At 44.7% G+C, this 21,488-nt stretch overlaps 2 protein-coding genes across 2 annotated transcripts; one reads left to right on the top strand and one right to left on the bottom strand.

The window, feature by feature from the left end:
• The first annotated feature begins 355 nt into the window (after positions 1-355).
• On the top strand, positions 356-6,713 carry LOC139447867 (uncharacterized). The gene is made up of 6 exons (XM_071229344.1): positions 356-479; positions 3,709-3,871; positions 4,392-4,471; positions 5,376-5,426; positions 6,043-6,125; positions 6,505-6,713. Exons 1-5 carry the CDS (start codon positions 428-430, stop codon positions 6,108-6,110), a joined length of 414 nt encoding a protein of 137 aa, XP_071085445.1. The 5' UTR covers positions 356-427; the 3' UTR covers positions 6,111-6,125; positions 6,505-6,713.
• Positions 6,714-12,293: 5,580 nt separating this feature from the next.
• On the bottom strand, positions 12,294-13,736 carry LOC139447200 (uncharacterized metal-dependent hydrolase YcfH-like). Its single transcript, XM_071228424.1, has one exon. It carries the CDS (start codon positions 13,734-13,736, stop codon positions 12,294-12,296), a length of 1,443 nt encoding a protein of 480 aa, XP_071084525.1.
• Between the last annotated feature and the right edge of the window lie 7,752 nt (positions 13,737-21,488).

Below are 21,488 nucleotides of genomic sequence, written 5' to 3' on the forward strand. Positions count from 1 at the left end.
TATATATAGACACACAGGTTGTTGTCATGACTCTGTATTGCCCTCTATCGACACACCTAGCATTGCGACACACTGTTATCTTTGAAGCACTAGGCCGGTGTCTTGGCAAAGACGTATCCAGATAGAACTAAATCCTTCCGTAAATCAAACAAAGAAATTCATTTAGACACCTATTAGATCTAACAAGACAATGGTTTTATTGTTTTATCTGTATAACTGTTTTTATGTATAACATGGACAGTGAACCTCTGAAATATAAAACAAAGGATTCTCCTTATCTCCTGAAGTTTGGTTATAATGGTGGACATTTTTAATGGGGGTCCGTTTTTCCTGTTACACCGGTCAGTACATAACGTTTGGCGGGTGCCATGGGTATTACTTCTTACTGGGCCAACGTTCGCATAGCAAGTCATCAAGTCTGGATAAAATGTCTGCCACCAAAGTACTTGGGGTTTCGTTGGTCTGTTTGGTTCTCTACAGTAAGTACATTGTTTATCATGTATTCGTCTGGCTGAATGTTTATCGATATGTGATCAGCCTAGTTTTTGAGAGGCCAGATTGATAATACAAGAGAAAACGTCCCATTTTCTACTTCTAAAAGTGATGTTCATTTGCATCTGGATTCGACCATTTTATATCCGCATTGACTGATACTTGTCATGTGCTTTGGACAGCTGTTCGTAAATACTTTGGTGACCCATCAATAATAAAGATGAGTAAACTTCAATTCGTTTGAAGCGGCAGAAAATGTTAAACTTAAACATGGGCCACACAAATTATGAAATATTATTTTCAATCATTAAATAAAATATTCAACTTATAAAGAATTTCAATCCTCAATCCTACACTAGAGATATATAGTGCATTTGGCTTGAATACTATACCAGATAGTGTTTCGTTCTTTGTGTATCATTCAGTAAGTGGTTTGGGTTACTTTAGGCAAACATATTGCACGTTATGAAATACTAAGTAATATAAATGTAGGTGTTTCATTGTTTCTCATCGGTCAAATTCATCTTAATATTTATTGAGAATTATCAGCTACGTGGTGAAATTGTTTTCATCATACTTACGTTTTGAATATAACGCGTTTGTATATTTTCACAATTCAACTTTTTAAATGGAGCGAAACAGCCATATACGCCCGAAATATCGGATGGAAACGCCTCGCACAATAGGCGAGTGTTAACTTAACGCGCAGTATAATCAGACCTTTAGGGTTTAAATTGTGGGTCACATAGTTTGATAAAGAATACACAGACAACTTTACCTGCCGACTGTCACTTCTTGAAAAGAACCCCGGTAAAGTAAGTTGTAACCATTTTTCTTTTAGTCGGCTTTTCCTAAATCAGTTTGTGTTTTTCTCTTTGGTCTACTATGCAAACGATGAGAAACATCAAATCTAAAAGATGCTAAGTTACAGAGAAATGACACAAATGTCCCAAGCACCAATGTGGGACAGGATGTCTTCCTGCGACTCTCTGAATGACAGTGTGAGGTTGCGTTACTAACCTGGAACAGACGCGCCTATCGGGCCATCAGTCGCCTCAGCAACACACAGATTATCAAAGTATTTCTATATGTTGATAGAGCTCAAGCATTATCCTGACCTTTGTTGCAAACAATGCAGGGCGTAGTGTTTATTTTTGCGCGGCAATACCTTAGTTTCCCGATAATGTACTTGTGTGCGGATTTTGCTAATTAACTTAAATGACAATCGTAGAACACTGTATTAAATGTATTCAGATCCTCAACACAAACCTAAACACGTCCAGTTTCTCATAATTTGTACTTAAACATGATAAAATTCTTAACATTTTTAGATTAAAGTGTGTTTAGGTGGTGTTCGGGCTGAGATGTTAGCTCATTCCATGTGTTTAGACTCTAAACGTGTTTAAATACAAAACCCGTGTGTAAAATCATTTCGCGCCTGTTATTATGCTAAGACCATAGTTAACATAATGCAGGCCGCTTAGTTGAAGATTCCGGGATAGAATAGGTCTTCAGCAACCCATACTTGCCGTAAGAGGCGGCTTTGCTTGTCGTAAGAGGCGACTAACGGGATCGGTTGGTTAGGCTCGCTGACTTGGTTGGCGCATGTCATCGATCCCAATTGTGTGGATCGATGCTCATGATATTAATCACTGGAGTGTCTGGTCCAGACTCGATTATTAACAGACCGCCGTCATATAGCTGGAATATTGGTGAGTGCGGCGTTAAACAACAAACAAAACGTATACATGCCTCATCTCTCGATTGCATCTGGGACAAGGTCATGATCAATAGCTGCTTAAATACACGAGGACGGTTGTTTGTCTTTCAGGTGCACGGTGCATGCTACTATATGTAGCCGCTCGTTGTCACCTGATTGCCGATCCTAACTCTAACCCCTAACCTTAAAACTCAATGATGATGTTTATCTCTAGCAAAATGGATATTTCTTAAAAACGCACTTAGCAATTTTTGGCTTGACTGTAAGTCCTATTCTTTATCGCCAGAATTGCTTCTTTTCATTTAATAAGCTTCAGCACACATGTAGCTACGTACGTATGCTAAGCCCGTCCTTTCGTACTCTTTTGGTTGTTGTTGGACGAAACAAGGAATTCAGGGTATTGACACACAGGAAGAATCTTGTCAGACAATAGATCCCACAACCCTCGCTCTCCCCTTGATGAAAACAGGGCATTCCACAGTTTCCGTTAACGAGCCAATGATGGGGGGACATAATCTCAATGTCAGTGTTGATTTAACTGATGGTTTTTTGTTCTGCTGGACGGTACAGAAATGAGTGTCATCTGAGCGAAGTGCCATATCAAATCGGCCCAGACTCAGTTTTTCATGGAGAGGCTATCTGAACGACGCTGCATCGAGTTTATGTGCAGTGTGTTGAGAAGATCAGCAACCCCGCAGAGCCCTTCGTTTGGATGAGGTCGGCTGGCCTGAAAAGTGAAACAGAAGGCTTTCTGTTTGCTGCTCAGGACCAATCACTTCCCACTCGAAACCGTCAATGTGCAAATTTGCATCAAACTGTAAATATGAAATGTAGAGTATGCATTGAATTTAATAAGACTGTCCAGTACATTGTCAGTTGATACCCAGCTTTGGCACAACCACAGTATCTTAAGCGACATGATGGAGTGGCTCGATTCTTATATAACCGTCTTCGCCGTGATTGTGGTTTCGACAGAGAGGTCCATTCATGGTACGACCCAGAATATGTAGAGGGGGGGCACGAAAAATGATAAATACAAAATTGTTTGGCATAGGCCGCCATATGGCCTCAGACCTGTCCTGGTAAACAAACCTGTCCTTGTTCTTTGTCATAAACCTAATAAAACCATTTATATCATTAAATTTTGTGTTCTTTTGACAGTTGTGTGATTGACAAGATTCAGGAAAAACATAGCAAATATGCGGACCTCGCTTTCGAAATGTCACGCTTGCATCCCAAATCCAAGTTGCCAGACTCCCCGTTTTTCTCTATGCCTTAGGTTTGGTACCTCCCAATCTGTTGTCTGATATTGGTAGAGTACCCGGGCGATACGTGCGTTGTCATTCAGTCATTCAAAGTGTGTTTTATCTTCTTGAAATTTGTTGTGCTTATTGAGTCGGCATGCATTGTCACGTGACACATCATGTAGGTGCTTTCATTGCAAAAGTGTTTCCCACGGTTGATGTTTCGAATCAGTGGTATCTTGTATTTTTCAGTTGCAGCCGTAGATGCAGATTGTGGAACTTTATCGAAGATTAAGCTTGGAACATGCGTGGCGACATATTCAACGGCCAATATTCTTAACCTTAGCGAGCGCAAGAGGCGTATCGACGCTGGCAACACAGCCTGTCCCACTGAAATCCTTAAGGACAGCTGCACGTAGGTCAATGTGAAGAATGGGGCGGCGGGGTACCCTCTTGGATAAAATGCCCCCTCCTACAAATTAGGGACGGCCGGTCGTCAAAGGCGCCGCAATTCGCTGTGCAGAGTTGCGTCCCCTTGGACCCCGGTTCGCCCCGATTATGTTTCTAGGTTTGTCAGCACCATACCCGTGCTCGTGGGTTTCACCGAAGTGGAAAACGTCCAAGACCTGCATCACTTCGGGCTTTCCTCCCACATTAAGCTGACACGCCGTGATATCACTGGAATACTGTTCATAAACCCAAATCATTCATTCACTTCTGAAGGCGAATGTGACCAAAGTAATTGACTTGTATCAACTCACAGACGTTTCTTATCTCAAAATCTACACAATCTTAACACAAGCAGGTCAGATAGAATTTACGACGTTTATAAAGATACCCCTAATGGGATGTCTTCGGATCTCTATTTAGCGGTAGCGAGAACTAAGGTCTGATTTTAATGAGATTGGAAATAAACATGTCCTGTTTTTCCCCAGATCCTACCATGCCATGAAGGGGTGTGTCGATCTGGGTGGCTTCCCTACAGGGTGTGAAGCGGACTATGACACAAAACTCAGTAAGCATGTGTAACTTCTCTTTGCACTTCTCTCACTCTGTCCCGTGAAGATCCGGGGTAGAATAGGTCTTCAGCAACCCGTGCTTGTCGTATAAAAGGCAACTATGCTTGTCGTAAAAGGCGACAAACAGGATCGGGTAGTCAGGTTCGTTGACCAGATTGATGCATGTCATCGTATCCCAATTGCGTAGATCGATGTTCATGGTTTCAATCACTGGATTGTCTGGTCCAGTCCGCCATCAAAAAGCCTGAATATCGCTGATTGCGGCGTACGCGTTAAACAACAAACAAACAAACAACAACTGACCTTTCAATTCGCTTCATTTCCACGGTCATTTATCAAGATCAGCGATGGCAATAAAATACCAATTCTTTTTTTCAGACCATTGCCACTTGAGAAATTTTTTGAGTATTTCATGCACTGAATATATCATAACGCAACGATATCGAAAGTTTCCAAGATATTAAATTGGTTGGATACATGTAACTTTGGTCCGCCTCCGTGGTCTAGTGGTAGAGCGTCCACCCCGAGAGCGGAAGGTCCGGGGTTCGATCACCGGCCGCGTCATACCAAAAGACATTAAAAGATGGTATTAGTTGTTACCCTGTCTGGCGCTCGGCATTAAGGGGTAAAACAAGGACTGGTCGGCTCGGAGTCAGTATACTGTGTCTGAGTGGGGTGTTCATGTTAAACTGCACATGGTTTCTCAGTCTGCTAGCACTATAAATCGGCATCAGTCCGGACTAGTACAAGCAGCCACACACACACATACACGTGCATGCACGTCGCTATATAAGTGTAATAATCTTGGACGCGACGTTAAACCCCATTTCATTTCACCTTGTTACTGTGTGTGGTATCGTATATGCAGGTTTCATGATTTCTTATCTTTTGTGATTGCAGGAGAACAAGAAATTTCTTGCACAAACAATGAGCTCTACAACTTGTGTGGAGGTATGTGTACCCGGAAATAATTGGAAACGAATTTCTTAAAGATTCTGTATTGGTAACTTATATATGTTCTCTTTTTGTTGACCGCCTCCGTGGTCTAGTGGTAGAGCGTCCACCCGGAGAGCGGAAGGTCCGGGGTTCAATCCCCGGCCGCGTCATACCAAAAGACGTTAAAAGATGGTACTTGTTGTAACCCTGTCTGGCGCTCGGCATTAAGGGGCTAAAACAAGGACTGGTCGGCTCGAAGTCAGTATACTGTGTCTGAGTGGGGTATTCATGTTAAACTGCGGCATGGTATCTCAATGGGCTAGCACTATAAATCGGCATCAGTCCGGACTAGTACAAGCAGCCTCACACACACACACACACACACACACACACACACACGTGCATGCACGTCGTTATATGAGTGCAATAATCTTGGACGCGACGTTAAACCCAATTTCACCTCAACTCACCTCTTTTTGTGCGTGAACCTTTGGCGGTCTGGAATAAAGATTTTCACCTTTTTTCAGATTTTACTTGCGCTTCTAGTTAATTGTACATTCGCACACGCCGTGAAATTGATAGACGAGTTCTAATAACATATCACTATTTCTTCACTTCCTTATATTTGCAGGTGCCACTGCATTGATGACTAGCGTCACTCTGCTCATCACATGTCTGATCACCATTTTCAACTTGTAACTTGCTGAAAATCAGGTACGGTTCTGAAATTTGGCGAATGAATACTATCATACGTGGAGAATAGTTCCCCACCCACAAGGACACTGCATGTAATACTCGGTACGTGTGGAGGGGGAGGGGCGGTTGGGTGCTGATGTTTGTGAGAGACAAACTATTAGGTTTTGGTCAAAATACATCTTTATTCGTGGGTGGAGGAGCACATTTGTTTCGTACAGTTGTTCTTTTTTCTTTCTTTTTTCCACTTTTTGAATTCTTGTTTTTTGAAAAATTTAATTATTTTTTTTAAATTTAAAAAAAAATAAAATTATATTTATTTATTAATTTTTTATTTTTTGGTGTGTGGGGGGAATATACTGAATACTGACTAATCCTTACATACCTCATTAATTTGCAGAATGTTCCAGAGTCCATCGCGAACAAGGCTTACTAAGGCTCCAGAAGAGGAGCACCGCACTTAACATTACATATATTTTAATGCACCACCAGTGAACGTACTTTTTATTATTAAAAAATTAAAGTAACTACTTGTTCCATCCTTTAGGAAACCGATGTAGATTTCTTGTTTGGTGTATGTGAGAGAGAAATAAAGCTGATAAAGTCCATCCAAGATGGCTATGCAAAGATTGCCGTTAACGATGTAGAAGGTAACTAAGGCGCCACATCATTTGTCTAAGGCGCCGCATCATTGGTCTAAGGCGCCACATCATTGGCCTAAGGAGCCGCATCATATATAAAGCCTTGTCCCATTGATCTAGGGCATGGCAGCATTGTTATAAAGGGGCCACATTAATGGTTTAAAGCGCCGTGTCATTGGTATGAGGGACCGTATCATTGGTCTGAGGCGCCTCATCATCGGCCAAAGCGCTGGACCATCGGTCCGCGGCGGCGGTCGGGTAGCCAGGTGGTTAAAGCGTTCGCTCGTCACGCTGAAGACCTGGGGGTCGATTCCCGACATGGGTACAGTGTGTGTAGCCCATTTCTGGTGTCCCCCGCTGTGATATTGCTGGAATATTGCTAAAAGTGGCGAAATACCATACTCACTCACCCATCGATCCACACGTAGCTTCGTCGGTCTAGGGCGCCGTCTGTTTGGTCTAAGGCGCCGCACCATTGGTCAAAGAAGCGCAACCGTACCAGCTTCTATCGATCGTGCGTTCGCATTCCGTTGGTTTGTTTGTTGTTTAAGGCCGCACTCAGCAATATTCCAGCTATATGACGGAGGTCTGTAAATACTCGATTCTACACCAGACAATCCAGTGATTGACATCATCAACATGGATCCACACAATTATCCCGTAAGTCCCCTCTTACGACAAGCATGGGTTTCCAAAGGCCAATTCTAACATGGATCTTCGCGGATGTCGAATTCTGAAGAGATCAAGATTAAGATTTCCGGTCTGTTAACACTATAAATGGGCTCTTTGGTACAAAATGGTTATAGTTTAAACTGTATCTCTTAGGTCTTCCACTTTATGTCGGGGGACACGGATGGGGAGTTGCGTCCCTTGGGCACGCCAGAAACCTATGATTGTGGGTTCGAATACCGGTTCGCCCCGATTATGTTTCTAGGTTTGTCAGCACCATACCCGTGCTCGTGGGTTTCACCGATGTGGTAAACGTCTGAGACCTGCATCACTTCGGTCTTTCCTCCCACATTAAGCTGATACGCCGCGATATAACTGGAATTCTGTTAAAAGCGGCGTTAAACTCAACTCACTCACCCACTTTATGTCGAGATGCCTAGAGATAAATAGGCCACAAGGGTAATACGATTTACAGATTGTTTTCTTTGTTTGTTTTTTGTTTAACGCCGCACTCAGCAATATTCCAGCTATATGACGGCGGTTTGTAAATAATCGAGTCTGGACCAGACAATCCAGTGATTTACATCATGTACATCGATCCACGCAAATTGCGATCGATGACATGCATCAACCAAGTCAGCGAGCCTGAACACCTGACCCCATTAGTCGCCTTTTACGACAAGCATAGTCGCCTTTTACGGCAAGCATGGGTTGCTGAAGACCTATTCTACCACAGATCTTCCCGGGTCTAGTGCTTTGGAGAAACATCCGATCAATCATGCTGCCGAAGGACCGATGGTGAGTATCAGTTCCAAGCTGGGATCCAAGACTAGAGGATCCAGACACGGCTAAAGGGACGCAAATCTGCATAGCGTATTGTTGTGCTTCCGCCGAGTTGGCCTCGGTTGGCCGTTTTTAGGAAGCTTGAGTAAATGCTACTTCAGAACACCTAGTGACAACACACCCTGAAACAATATAGCATTCAATAAATACAGCGTCATACAATATACCTGAGGCTTCAGGACAATCCGGGGCGGTCGGGTAGCCTAGTGTTTAAAGCGTTCGCTCGTCACGCCGAAGACCCGGGTTCGATTCCCGACATGGGAACAATGTGTGAAGCCCATTTCTGGTGTCCCCCGCCGTGATATTGCTGGAATATTACTAAAAGCGGCGTAAAACAATACTCACTCACAAATTAACCCAAAACAATCCATGAATGATGATCCCAAATTGCGGGGATCGATGCTCATGATATTAATCACTGGATTGTCTGGTCCAGACTCGATTATTTACCGACCGCCGTCATATAGCTGGAATATTGCTGAGTGTGGCGTTTAACAACAGAATCAGGTCAAATACAAATGAGAGACTACGTGACAATTAAGGACAAGGTGCGATAACTCATTGATTGACGCCATACATAAAAGTCACACGTAATACACATGTCATATGAAATAGATGTGATACCCAGTTTCCCATAACATATACTAGAATACAAAAAAAACATTCCTATCCGGTGTTTGGCACTAAAGTACTCACGGAAATTTAAAAAACCTGTTTTTCTCAATTTTAAAATCGACACAAAGTGTTACGTAGCTGTAAATACGAAATAACAAAACAACTCGAAAAGCACTAGTCTGGATTTGCTAGTTTGATCTCAGTGAACAATACAAAATGTACTTTACAGGAGGTAATATGTCGGCACTTTCAACATTCAATCCCGATCCCGTTAGTCGACTCTTACGAGGAACATTGTCGCCTTTTACGGCAAGCATGGGTTGCTGAAGACCTATTCTACCCCGGATATCTTGTACACACCACTGAACAATATGTACAGCGTAATATCTTGCCAAGAACACCAAACAATCTGTACAACGTAGAATATGACAACAATACCCAACAATCTACCTCAATTCAGATATTTGTCAACAACTTTATCAACCTCACCATACGATGGTGATAGGAGGCATCGTGGCAACACCAGTAAACAGTCTATATAAAGTAAGGTAGCTTTTCAACGCCATCAAACATTAAGCATCACAATTACTGCATTGTCGGCGCCGCCAAAAACTATGTCATTAAACGAGCATGGGTGTCGTAGTGATTTTACGAAACGAGTTTCAGAATTCCTGTATTTCCCGAGCGAGAGCGAGGGTAATACTCGAATTCCTGCACGAGTTTTATATAAAATCAGTATGAGACACATGCGAGTGTAATAATTTCTTTAAAAAAGAATATTTCCTAATCCCTTTGAGCTTCCCTTTAGAAACGAATGCACATATATCAAGGCGGTCGTCATAGAAACCACAATTGTCAAAGCACGTCAACGATTTTCAGCTATGACGTCATTCTGACCATAAGTCACAATAAGATTCGGGTGACGTCAACAATGACATCCAGATAATGTCAGTCCTTGAAGTGATATATAGAGGATATTTCATGTGTCGAGTGAAATATCATGTTTCTCTCACCGAGTGACGGGGGGAAAGGAGATATTTTCACGAGTGGCGTAATCAACTTTGAACTGACGTAAATCAACAGTTTGTGTACGAGCTGTCTCGTGTAGGCCAACATAGTTCCGTCAATGTGTTATGTTCACTGCAGTGAAATATCAGGTGTTATGTTCACTGCAATGAAAATATCCCTTTTCTCAACTTCAGAAAACTCAGTCTTTCACACTTAAGTATATAATAAATGTACTAGTTCACATACGATTTTTATAAACTCGGTTCTTACCCTAAGGGTAATACTAGCTTATGATATCAGGTAGCAGGGGATGGTCACGACATCTAACGATTCGCTGTGCAGTGTCAGCCCCCGTGGTTGCTGGTTCGAATCCTAAATTAGTTGTGATCATCATTATTGTTTTGTCCCCAAAATATCTGTGCCCATGTGTTTCAAAAGCGTGATTTGCATCAATTTAAATTTAAATCAAAAACACGCTGTGGTATAAATACTGAAATACTGTTCATGGTTGGTTGTTTTTTTGTTTTTTTTGTTTAATGCCGCACTCAGGAATATTCCAGCTATATGACGGCGGTCTGTAAATAATCGAGTCTGGACCAGACAATCCAGTGATTGATATCATGAGCACACAATTGGGATCGATGACATGCATCAACCAAGTCAGCGAGCCTGACCACCCGATCCCGTTAGTCGCCTCTTATGACAAGCATATTCGCCTTTTACGGCAAGTACAGACAGACCATACCGACTGATGCATTAGTCAGCCATGAGCATGATATTTGATATCACTCTGTCTGCATGGTGTTTTTCATTATGACGGGGGCGGTCGGGTAGCCTAGTGGTTAAAGCGTTCGTTCGTCACGCCGAGGACCCGGGTTCGATTCCCGACATGACTTGCTAACTTCGTGAATGTCGCCGATCTCGCTGGAAAGGCCCCCTTAGCAAAGTATCTCAAGGTACACAACACTTGGACCTGTGTAGATAGTGCACGTGAACGCTGAGTCGGTCGAGACATCTAATGCCCGGCTTCTGTCCCTGAAAACACGTCCTCTCCTGATACTATGTATAAGATAATATACGTCCGAGGGTTGTTATGATATTTAAAACCCGCATCCCGGGGGATTTTCCGAGGGAAAGGGTTTTAAATATCATAAACCCCGAGGGGATGTGTTTTATCTTACTTATAAACCGAGAAAAGAAACTTTAGACAACATTTATAAACATTTTTATCTTTCGAACATACTTTCCATGAACATTAGGAAACGGGCGTAAAATATCTGTTGCTGGCGTACGGATCTTGAAAAGGAGATTCTAAAAAGATTGCAGGTCATCAACACCTCTATAGCCTTGTGGTACACTCACTGGGCTACAGATACGAAGCTTGCGTGTTCGATCCTCGGGGATATAAAGAAGATATTTGTTATTTGTTTTTACATTTCATTACATGTTACAATCTGACCGGAAGTTATATTGATAAAATACTGTAGTGATTTTACTTCCGCGAACAATATGGTGATTAACTGCGCTGATCGTTCCGCCAATTAATAGTGTGATCGTCCGGCACGATCTGCGTAGTGTTATTCTAAAATGCGGTCCGCGACTGTTAGTTCAGAACTAGGGATTTTACCTTTCTTGAAGCTTCGTTGCAGACGATCCCTTTTCCGGCAGCGCTCGGCCACGTGCACCTCGGCCTCGGCTGCCCGAACACTTCCGAGGGAAACCGAATGTCTCCGACGGAAGTAGAGATCGTCTCACACAACACTCCTCCCTGTTTTCTAAGCTCGGGTACATCCGAGGACGTCCGTCATTGCTGAAGGTCCTCCCCCATCATTTCTGCTCAGGCACATCCGGAGACGTCCTTCATTGCTGGAGGAACACCTTATCTTTTAGCCGCTCTGGCACATCCGAAGACGTCCGTCATCGCTGGGAGGGATGCTTTAATATTGCTGGAAACCCTACTCCACACATTCAATCATGCGAGGTTTTAAGGGTTTGTACCCATGAATGGACACGGGTACTTGATTTACTGTGTCAATATGGAGTTTCTATATTCTTGCAACCCTATTCCACACATTCAATCATGCGAGGTGTTAAGGGTCTGTAAGTTTAATGGTATCTCCACAGCCTATGGCATCAGATAATTTAAGATGCAAAATACCCATGAATAGACACGGGTACTTGATTCACTGTGTCTTGTACTTCCTTGTATGTAGTTTCTAAATCCTTGCAGCCCTACTCCACATATTCAATCATGCGAGGTGTTGAGGGTTTGTACCCCACAATTAGCATCAGATAATTAAGATGCAAAATACCCATGAATGGACACGGGTACTTGATGGGGTGAGTTGCGTATCATGGCTGTACAACTTCCCTGACCCCCAGGAGTAAACCCGGGTGTCCTTCTAGTCACTTACTAGAAGTGGTACAGGGCTTGGCTGTTGGCTGTGGTGGTGGCGAGAACCGATTCCACTGTTGTCCCACGGATCCTTGATACCAAGTAGGCCACCTCGCCTATATCATTTGGGGTGCTGATCCTGTTATTTCTCGGGGACAGGTAGGGTGCATCTGTCTCTAGGAGTAGCCTATCTTCTGGTACCCTCCTTAAAGCTCTCTTTTGTTGAGATGTGAATCTCGCCACCATTCCAGTAAATCCAAAGTAGGCCCTGGGGAATTTGACCAACCAGGCCTCTAGAACCTGGTAATCTCCCCCAAAGCAATGGACATGAATGGCCATGTCTGATACACTATCTGCTTTGGATTCCTGGCAGTGCCTATCAAGGATGCCTATAGCAAGGCAATGGGCCACAGCACCAAAATTCTTCTTCTCGTCCATTGCGTTGCCACGGCAATGGACCACCACTGGTAGGCCTGATGGCTTGAGTTTAAGCAGGCTTTGGAACACCTCCCTCTGTCGCACCCAGGAGGCTGGAGGGGTGGACTGGTCGATACCAATCTCCCCAAGGGCGACGACTTGAGGCTGTTTCGGGAGGTGGCAGATCTTCTCCTTGATAGCCTGGTTAAATTGGTCTGCCTTCTTAGGATGCAAACCAATAGCGTGGTGGATCCTTGTGTCCTGGCCTGTGACCTTTGGATATGTGCCCGGGTCACAATGTACGGACACCACACTAACCAACTGAAATGATTGATCTGGGTGTTGCTGGGGTCCTGGCTTTAGGGTGTCCTCCAAAGACCTACTTTCGAGGTACTTGCCAAACTGTCTAAGTTGGAGACGATCCAGATGACAGTGAACGTCGATGGCCTGAGGTGAGATGGGACCCGCAAGAGACTGACCATCAAACTCTGAGGCGCCCTCATCCAAGACGAGGACGTCCAAACCCTGCTCCATAGCTGGCGATGGCATTTCCGGTGGGGTCTCTGCCTCCATAGGACCCTCCTCCGCTTCCTCTTGTCTGAACAGTGGCTTGGCTGTGACCAGTGCAGTGGGTCCGACCTCCTTTGGGCTGGTCACACTTGCCAGTGACTGTAGCTGTGGTACCAAACCAAGACTAAAGATAGCCTTAAACCTGGCTCTCTGCTCCTCAGTAAGCAGGTTGAGGAGGTTCCCAACGACCCTCCAATGAAGGAGAACAGCCACCGAGTTCACCGGGCACATGGTGAACTTGTTGGGAACCCCAAGAGCCAGCTTGCGAGAGAACTCCCTCATCCGGGTAAGACCACTTGGGGAAATTGGATATTCCTCCAATAGGTCTGAGCCATTTAAATGATCTACCAGGTCCTGAGGAGTAGACCCGGGACCGAAGATCTGTTTGGCCAGCCAGATCAGTGCTGTCTGGGTCTGAACCAGACGCTTCACCTCCACTTGTCCTTCATCAAAGCACTGGGGCAAATGACTCATCAGGTGTTGCCTGAGATACCTTGTCCGTTTCGAGCACCCAACCACGAAACAAGGTGAGCCCTGTGCTGACAGGGATATGGAGGTGGTTTGGCCATGATCCTGTGTCAACCCTTGCTTGCGGTTCCTGATGGGCTTTCCAGGGTTAGTCGGGGCTAATGAAGTCTGGATCACCAACCCCAACCTGTCCGAGGAAGTGACAGAAACTTTTCTCTGTACAGGCTTTCCCTCCATGATGGCCCCCCTCTGGCTTCTGTCCCTGGTGGTACAGGTGTATGTCACCACGCCTTGGGGACCGCCCTCTCCTGTACGTGATAGCCCGGTTTCGTTGGGGGGACCTTCCCCTACTTGGACTATGTCCTCGATGAGGTCTTCGAGATGGTTCACTCGTGGGGACGCATCTCCTTGGCGAACGAGACCTCTGAATGACCCTCGACCAGGACACTCTATGTTGAGGATGCCTTGAGGGCGAATGTGAACAAGCTCGGTGTCCCAAGCAATCGCGTCTCCGGATAGAGCGTGAGCGGTGGTTCTCCATGTCAATGTTTGGTTGTTTTGTTTGGGGTTGTTTGGTTTTTTTGTCTACAGGTGCCTGCAAGAGTTGGAAACTATACATTAACCCCATCATCATCTAAGTATGTGCATGGGAAGACCACGCACATACATTTTCAGTTATAGAGACAGTAGTCACAGAAGTAAGAGTCCATTGTTTTAGACTCTTCCGCCGTGACCCCCACACACTTGCCGTGATACCATTCATCACAACCATCACAAGCAATCATAAGTGTACCATTGTAGGGTTTCTGGCACTTACAGTATAAGATGTCAGTCTCTTTTTGGTCGACATCAGACTGGTATTCCCCCTGTGTATCCTGTGTCATCCCCTGTTTGGACTCAAACTTGGCTTTTGCCCTCAACACCCATGCTGGAATTTTTGTATCCCGACACTGACGGAGACATTCATGGTGGACAGTAGAATCTCGGTTCCTGTATCGGATGATAAACAGGGTGGGTGTTCGTTTCTTGACAATTAGAAAGGGACCCTTCCATGTGGGATGCAACTTTTTGCACTTCCCTACCTTCACAGCGGTGTCCATGACATACACCAAATCTCCTTCGGTGTATGTACTTTCATTGGTTTTCAAGTCATAATCCCTCTTCATTCTTTGTAAGGCTGTTTGGAGATTAGACCTGGCCATTTCATGTGCCTCCTGGATTGCTCTCTGTAAGGAATTCACATACTCTGGCAGGGAGTTAGATACATGTTTAACTGGGGATCCAAACATCAGATCAGCTGGTACATTCACCTCTCTTCCCAGCATCAACTTGTTGGCTGAATATCCTGTCTGTCGGTTTACAGATGACCGTATCGCCCCTGCTAGCTGTGCTAGGTACTCGTCCCATACTGCTTGTGGCTTCCCTACATGACAGTGTATCATCTGGAGTAATGTCCTGTTATACCGTTCTACCTGTCCATTAGAAGACGGACGGTAGGGTGTTGTACGGGTTTTGTGAATGTGTAGCAAGGAACAAATTGACTTAAAGAGTTCACTCTCAAAATTACGACCTTGGTCCGTATGTAATTGGAACGGATAGCCAAATCGAGAGAAAAACTCATTGATAGCGGCTTGTGCCGTCGCCTCCGTCTTTTGACTTGGAAGAGGGATGCACTCAACCCACTTCGTGAATTGATCCACCATCATCAATATGTACTGATTCCCTTTTTTGCTTAAGGGCAATGGACCAATAAAATCCAGGTGCACCCTTTCCATTGGCGCGCCTGCATGGAAATTGGTCATTTTCGCCCTAGAGTGTTTAGAGGGTTTCTTGTTCTTACTACATTTCTCACATGTTTGGACATATTCCTGTGCATCTTGAGAGCATCGGTACCAATAATATCGGGACCTAAGTCTCTCTCTTGTCTTTGAGATTCCCATATGGCCTGCTGCGGGAATGTCATGGACATGCTTCAACACTTCTTGCTGGAGGGTTTGTGGAACAAGGAGCAGTTTGTTGTTGGAGTCTTGATTACTCTCCCGGAACACCAGACCCCGGTGATCTCGTGAGAATAATTCTTTGTCTATCCAGTAGGACTTTGTTGCTTGGCTTGCCAGAAATATTTCTTGTTCAGATGGTATTGTTTTATCATCCAACCATTGATGCAGAAAGGTTAGCTGTTTGTCCTTTCTTTGGAGCTGCCTTAACTCATCCAGAGAATATCCAAACATTGGAGTGGTATCCTTCTCTGCATTAATGGTGATCTTCTGAACTTGTACGTCCCTCGGCTCCGGAAATAACTCAAGATTTCCTGTTTGTGTGTCAGTCACCATTACTAGGCGCTGAACACTAACTTCAGGCTTTGGACAGCTCTCTAAACAAGTCTGTAGATCTTGAGTAAAATATGTACTTGATGTACCTAGAACATTCCCCTCTGTTGAAAATGTTGCTTGTCTAGAAGTGGACTCCAACAAGAGTTGTCTCACCTTGGCTTGAGTGATGTTTCTCCTTGACAAGGGTATGGAATAATCAACTTCTTCCTGGAAGGCTCCCCAATTTTTGTGTGCTCTCTTGCAATATTTGCAGCCATTGCATGGGAGTGATAGGGGCTCCACTGTTCCCTGATAATAAGGGCAATTGTCCTTCTCGGGAATCCGTGACAATCCATCCGCATTGAGGTGCTTGGCACCAGGTCTATGGAGTACTGTCATGTCGTACTGACTTAATTCCTCAAGCCAACGGGCGAGCTGTCCTTCTGGTGATCTGAACCCCAGTAGCCAGGTGAGACTGCTGTGGTCTGTTCTTACTGTGAACGGCCTACCCAATAAATAATGGCGGTACTGTCGGGTAAACCGTATCACTGCAAGCAGCTCCTTGCGTGTGGTGTAGTACCTTCTCTGTTCCGGTGTGAGACTAAAACTGCCGTAACTAATTACTCTCTCTTGACCATCTTGCACTTGTATCAGTTCTGCTCCAATGGCCCAGTCTGAAGCATCTGTATCCAAGATGAAGTGGTCTTTCTTGTTGGGCAATGCTAACACTGGTGTTGTTGTAAGGGCAGCTTTTAACTTTTTGAAGGACTGCTTTTGTTTTTCCTCCCAGATAAAGGTTTTTTTTCCTGTGAGGTCATACAAAGAACATGCCAGCTCAGCGTAATTCTTGATGAATCCTCTGTGATAGTTGGCGAATCCTAGGAATCGCTCAACTTCCATTGTGCAGGTGGGGACGGGCCAGTTATGAACACATTCCAGGCTACCTGGGTTTACTTCTAGCCCATCCTTGCTGACCACTCTGCCTAAAAATTCCACTTTCTTCTGAAACAGCTCACATTTTCTAGGTTTCAGCTTCAGATTGTATTTCTGGAATCGCTCTAATACTCTCCTCAGATTGATGAAGTGGGAGGGTATACTGGTCCCATTAACCACTGCATCATCCAAGAAGGCCAGGACGATGTCCCAAGTCAATCCACTGAGGACTAGTGCCATAACTCTAGAAAAAGTGGCTGGGGCATTGCAGAGACCAAAGCCCATTCTGACATGCTCATACAATCCATACTTTGTTATGAATGCTGTCTTTTTCTGGTCCTCTTTACCAATCTTGACTTGCCAATATGCTGAATTAGCATCTAGTTTGGAGAACCATTCACTGCCTGCTAGCGTGTCAATACAATCTTCAATCAAGGGCAGAGGGAATACGTCTTTGACCGTAACGTCATTCAGACGTCGGTAATCAATGCACCAACACACCCCACCATCAGACTTGCGAATGAGAACTGGAGCTGAAGCCCATTCTGACATAGAAGGCTGAATAACGTTGGCTTCCAACATTTTTTCCGTGTGCTTCTTCCTCATTTTCAAATCCTAGCGGGGTACGTCTCATGCGTTGTCTGACAGGTTTAGCATCTGCTGTGTCAATCCTGTGTTCAAATGCGGTAAACTCCCCTAAATCCAGATCATCCTTTGCGAAGACACCCTCAAAATCTTTGAGTAGGTGCACTAATCGTGACTGGTCATCTTTTTGCAAATGCGTGCACGAACGTGAATAGAGATCCTTGAGATGTTCTGGCAAGTTTACATGTGTGTCATGACCTAGATCGATGTCTTGTTTGTTCCAGTCATCTCCTTCATCCAGAGCGACTTCCCTGATATCCACCTCTGATGCTTCCCCAACAATTTGACCCTTCTTTACCGTAATGTGGTGGTCTGTAGTGTTAAGGAAGCAAATGACTGGCTTATCTCCTGGTGAATGAAGAATTCGTGGTGATATAAAGTCGGCCATTTCTGGAGTTGGTTCGGAGATGTAGGTTTGTAAACTTTGCTCCATGTAACAAGGTGTCCGGGTTACCGAATGGGGTGGTAGTAACGTACGCCGGGGTATCATGATGCGACATACATTAACTGGTTTACCTGACTCCCTTAAAACCATGTTCACTGTTGTTCCATTTATGGTTAGGATATGATTTTTCATGTCAATTTCTGCACTATTTTTCAGCAAGAAGTCGAAGCCCAGGATTATCTCATCTCCTATTGGAGCCACATATACAGGCATTTGGAAATGCTTGTCTTGGACCTGCAATGTGACTGGTTTGGTGAGAAAACCCTGCATCTTCAATTCTCGTCCAGCAGTGCGCAAGGTGACATCATGGTTCTTCGCTGGTTTATGTTGAAGCTTCTTGAATAGCTTGTCAGAGATAATGGTCACCTCTGCTGCAGTATCAATTATTGCCTCTGCTTTTGTGCCTTGGACCAATAGCGGGATGGTAAAAACTGTTCCATGATGCACTGCATTGATGGTAACTTCAGGACATGGACATTTGAAGATGTCACTACTCACAGCAGTTCGTGATCTGCTAGGACCATTGCCGTGAGCAGTGACTTCCCCGTGGGCACCTTTAAAGGAATTTGAGAGACCTAGCTGTGGCGCCCCGATTGCAGTTTCCAGCTGGCCTTCACTCCAGTGCGGGGTAGGAATTAGGCCTTTCGACCCACCCCGTTGGAGTTTAACTCCTTCTCCCCTGAACTCTGTTCCTCTTGAAATGATACCCTTTTGTCTTTAATCGAGCTTCTCGGTGGACAATTTATCTTAAAGTGTCCCACTTGGCCACACTGGTAACATTCATTGCTGCGACCAGGTGATGTTGCGGGACTAGAGGAACGGGAGCGCCTATTGCTAAACCTTCCCATTACTCTGAATAGCATGGTTTCCATCTTGTCGAACCTTGCCTCCAGCTGGTCCATTTTCTTTTCCAGGGTTGGGGTTCTGGAATTTCTTACTGGTGACCTTGAGACAGCCCTGACTTGAAAATCTCCACCCTCTTCTCGATCAGATGACAGGTATCTTATCTGCCTCTGCTTACCATAGATGGCCTGATGGGTGTGCTGGAATGTGCGCACAGCATCCATTGCTTTCTCTGGAGAAAAGGGATGTAGGTTGGCTGCATACTGACCTGCCTCCTTCTGCTCACATCCAAGACAGAACCTCATGATGACTTGTCGCTCAACATAGTCTTCTGGCAATCTGTCAAATGCAATTGTTGCTGTTGACATGAGCCGTTCAGACCATTTCTCGAGGGACTCATCTGGTTGTTGGCGCATGGTGTTGAATTTTACCTGCGCTGTTTCTGGAAGTTCTTGGCGATCATACCACCGTTGAAACTTCTTAACGAGATCCTCAAATGGGATATCGGGATCTCGCTCAATGCAAGAAGCGAAGTATTCACTTGCTTCGTCCTTCATGCAGAAGCATAACTGGTCCCGTAACTCCTCGGAATTCCAGTTCTCCCGTTTGGCATAAGTCCTAAACTTTAAATAAAAAGCAGACCAACGGCTCTTTCCATCAAAGACCAGGGCCCTAGGTATCTTGATTGCCGGGCAGTGTCGGTCCTGACTTGCATAGCTCTGCCTTGGTTGATGCTGTCGGGCCCTTCCTTGGTTAGGAAACCTGTATTCCTCATCAACATGATCAAGCGCTGGCTCTATGCAAATCTCCGGTTCTCTGGTACTTGGGCGACCAGGCTCTGTAACAATCTGAGGGTGTCGTCTGACATCCCCTGCCCCATACTCTCGGTCACGGAGAAATTGCCCAGGATGTATATCTCTTCCTGGTTGGTTTTCGACCCTTCTTGGCTGGGGAATTGTTTGAACATGTGTGGCCTGATATTTGTCAATGACAGAAATTAAATGATTTTGCTGTCTTGTTCGGTCATCTTGAATCTGCGATGCTGTTGCCTGTGCTGGCACTTTGGGTCGAACCCCACCATGGATATTCTGGTCTGGGGTTTGGACTGGGCTGCTTACCGGTACCTGTTGTGTCCGCTCTTGGCGTTCTGCCAATAATGACTGAATTAATGCATCTCTTTGACGCAACTCTTCCTCATTATCGGAGTGCTGCGACTTGAGCAAACGCTGGCGGTGAGTATGGTGAGTACTGGTAAGGCGAGTACTGTGCCAGGATGTGCGGATATGTGTTGGGCATGCTGGTTGCAAGAGTGCTCGCAACTAGTGGTGGTATATGATGGGGTGTTGCAAGAGTGCTCGCAACACCGCCAACAGGTGGTGGTATGTGAGGGGGTGTTGCAAGAGTGCTCGCAACACCGACAGCAGGTGGTGGTTGATGTACTGGGGTCATTAAACCCCCTAAACCCCCATACCCTGATGACATACAGGCCGCTGAACTTGGCCCCATGTTGGCTGAACTTGATATACCTGGTTGTAGAAGGCTTTGAGCCAGAGGCTGGCTACCCATTGCCAGTGTATGGCTTCCTATTTCAGGGCTTCCAGGTGCAGAGAAATCAAAATAGTCAGCCAAGGAGGTGACTTTATGAATTTTTAAATTTAAAAATTCCTCCCTGGTGATTTCCCCATTATTTTCAATGTGTGCCATTATTAATTTTGCTGTGGAACGACCAATGCCAGGCACTGTGACCAAATCTTGAATTTCACAAGAGTTAATGCAAATTTTGTCTTCTGCCATGGTTTGATTCAATTTTTGAAGTCCTAATTCACTTTATGAACAAGATGTTTTTTTCAAAATCTATCGCAACACACAGCAGGTGTGGGATCCAAACTACAAATTGTTGAATAATATTGTATTTTGCAAAAAATATCGCAAAACTCAGCGATCTCGACAATATTGACGATTCCTGTGTTGTCTAGCCACCTCAGAATATTCAACAGATTTCAATTTTATTATACGATTAATCCACGATGAAAAGGTAACACGGTGGACCAAAAGTGGTAATAAATCAATCTCACACAAAAATTTCGTTCAGAAAATACATATACATACAAACAATCGCTCGTATGCAAAGGTGGGCACGGGTGGCCCAGTCGTCTAAGGCGCTGTGATTCGCTGTGCAGAGTTACGTCCCTTGGGCACGCCAGAAACCTATGATTGTGGGTTCGAATCCCGATTCGCCCCGATTATGTTTCTAGGTTTGTCAGCACCATACCCGTGCTCGTGGGTTTCACCGAAATGGTAAACGTCTGAGACCTGCATCACTTCGGGCTTTCCTCCCACATTAAGCTGACACGCCGTGATATAACTGGAATACTGTTAAAAGCGGCGTTAAACCCAACTCACTCACTCGTATGCAAAGTATCACGGACGAGGGTAAAGGTCACGAGGTCAAAGGTTTTGTTGACGCTCGCAACAGACTGTCAAAATTTCTCAAAATCTGCCAAACACGTCAATTCGCGTGGCACATGAATGAAAAATGTTTGAGACATACATATAATAACATATAGCATCAATAATTAC

The sequence above is a fragment of the Haliotis cracherodii genome, unplaced genomic scaffold (genome assembly GCF_022045235.1).
Source record: "Haliotis cracherodii isolate W230 unplaced genomic scaffold, xgHalCrac1.p SCAF_7, whole genome shotgun sequence".
Lineage (NCBI taxonomy): Eukaryota > Metazoa > Mollusca > Gastropoda > Lepetellida > Haliotidae > Haliotis > Haliotis cracherodii.

What these genes read in the sequence shown, in the direction of transcription:
- LOC139447200 (XM_071228424.1), bottom strand. Translation starts at nt 13,736, where the DNA reads ATGAGTCATTTGCCCCAGTGCTTTGATGAAGGACAAGTGGAGGTGAAG.
- LOC139447867 (XM_071229344.1), top strand. Translation starts at nt 428, where the DNA reads ATGTCTGCCACCAAAGTACTTGGGGTTTCGTTGGTCTGTTTGGTTCTC. An exon ending in GGACTATGACACAAAACTCA is followed by an intron (nt 4,472 to 5,375) that starts GTAAGCATGTGT and finishes TTGTGATTGCAG; the next exon opens with GAGAACAAGAAATTTCTTGC. An exon ending in GCTCTACAACTTGTGTGGAG is followed by an intron (nt 5,427 to 6,042) that starts GTATGTGTACCC and finishes TTATATTTGCAG; the next exon opens with GTGCCACTGCATTGATGACT.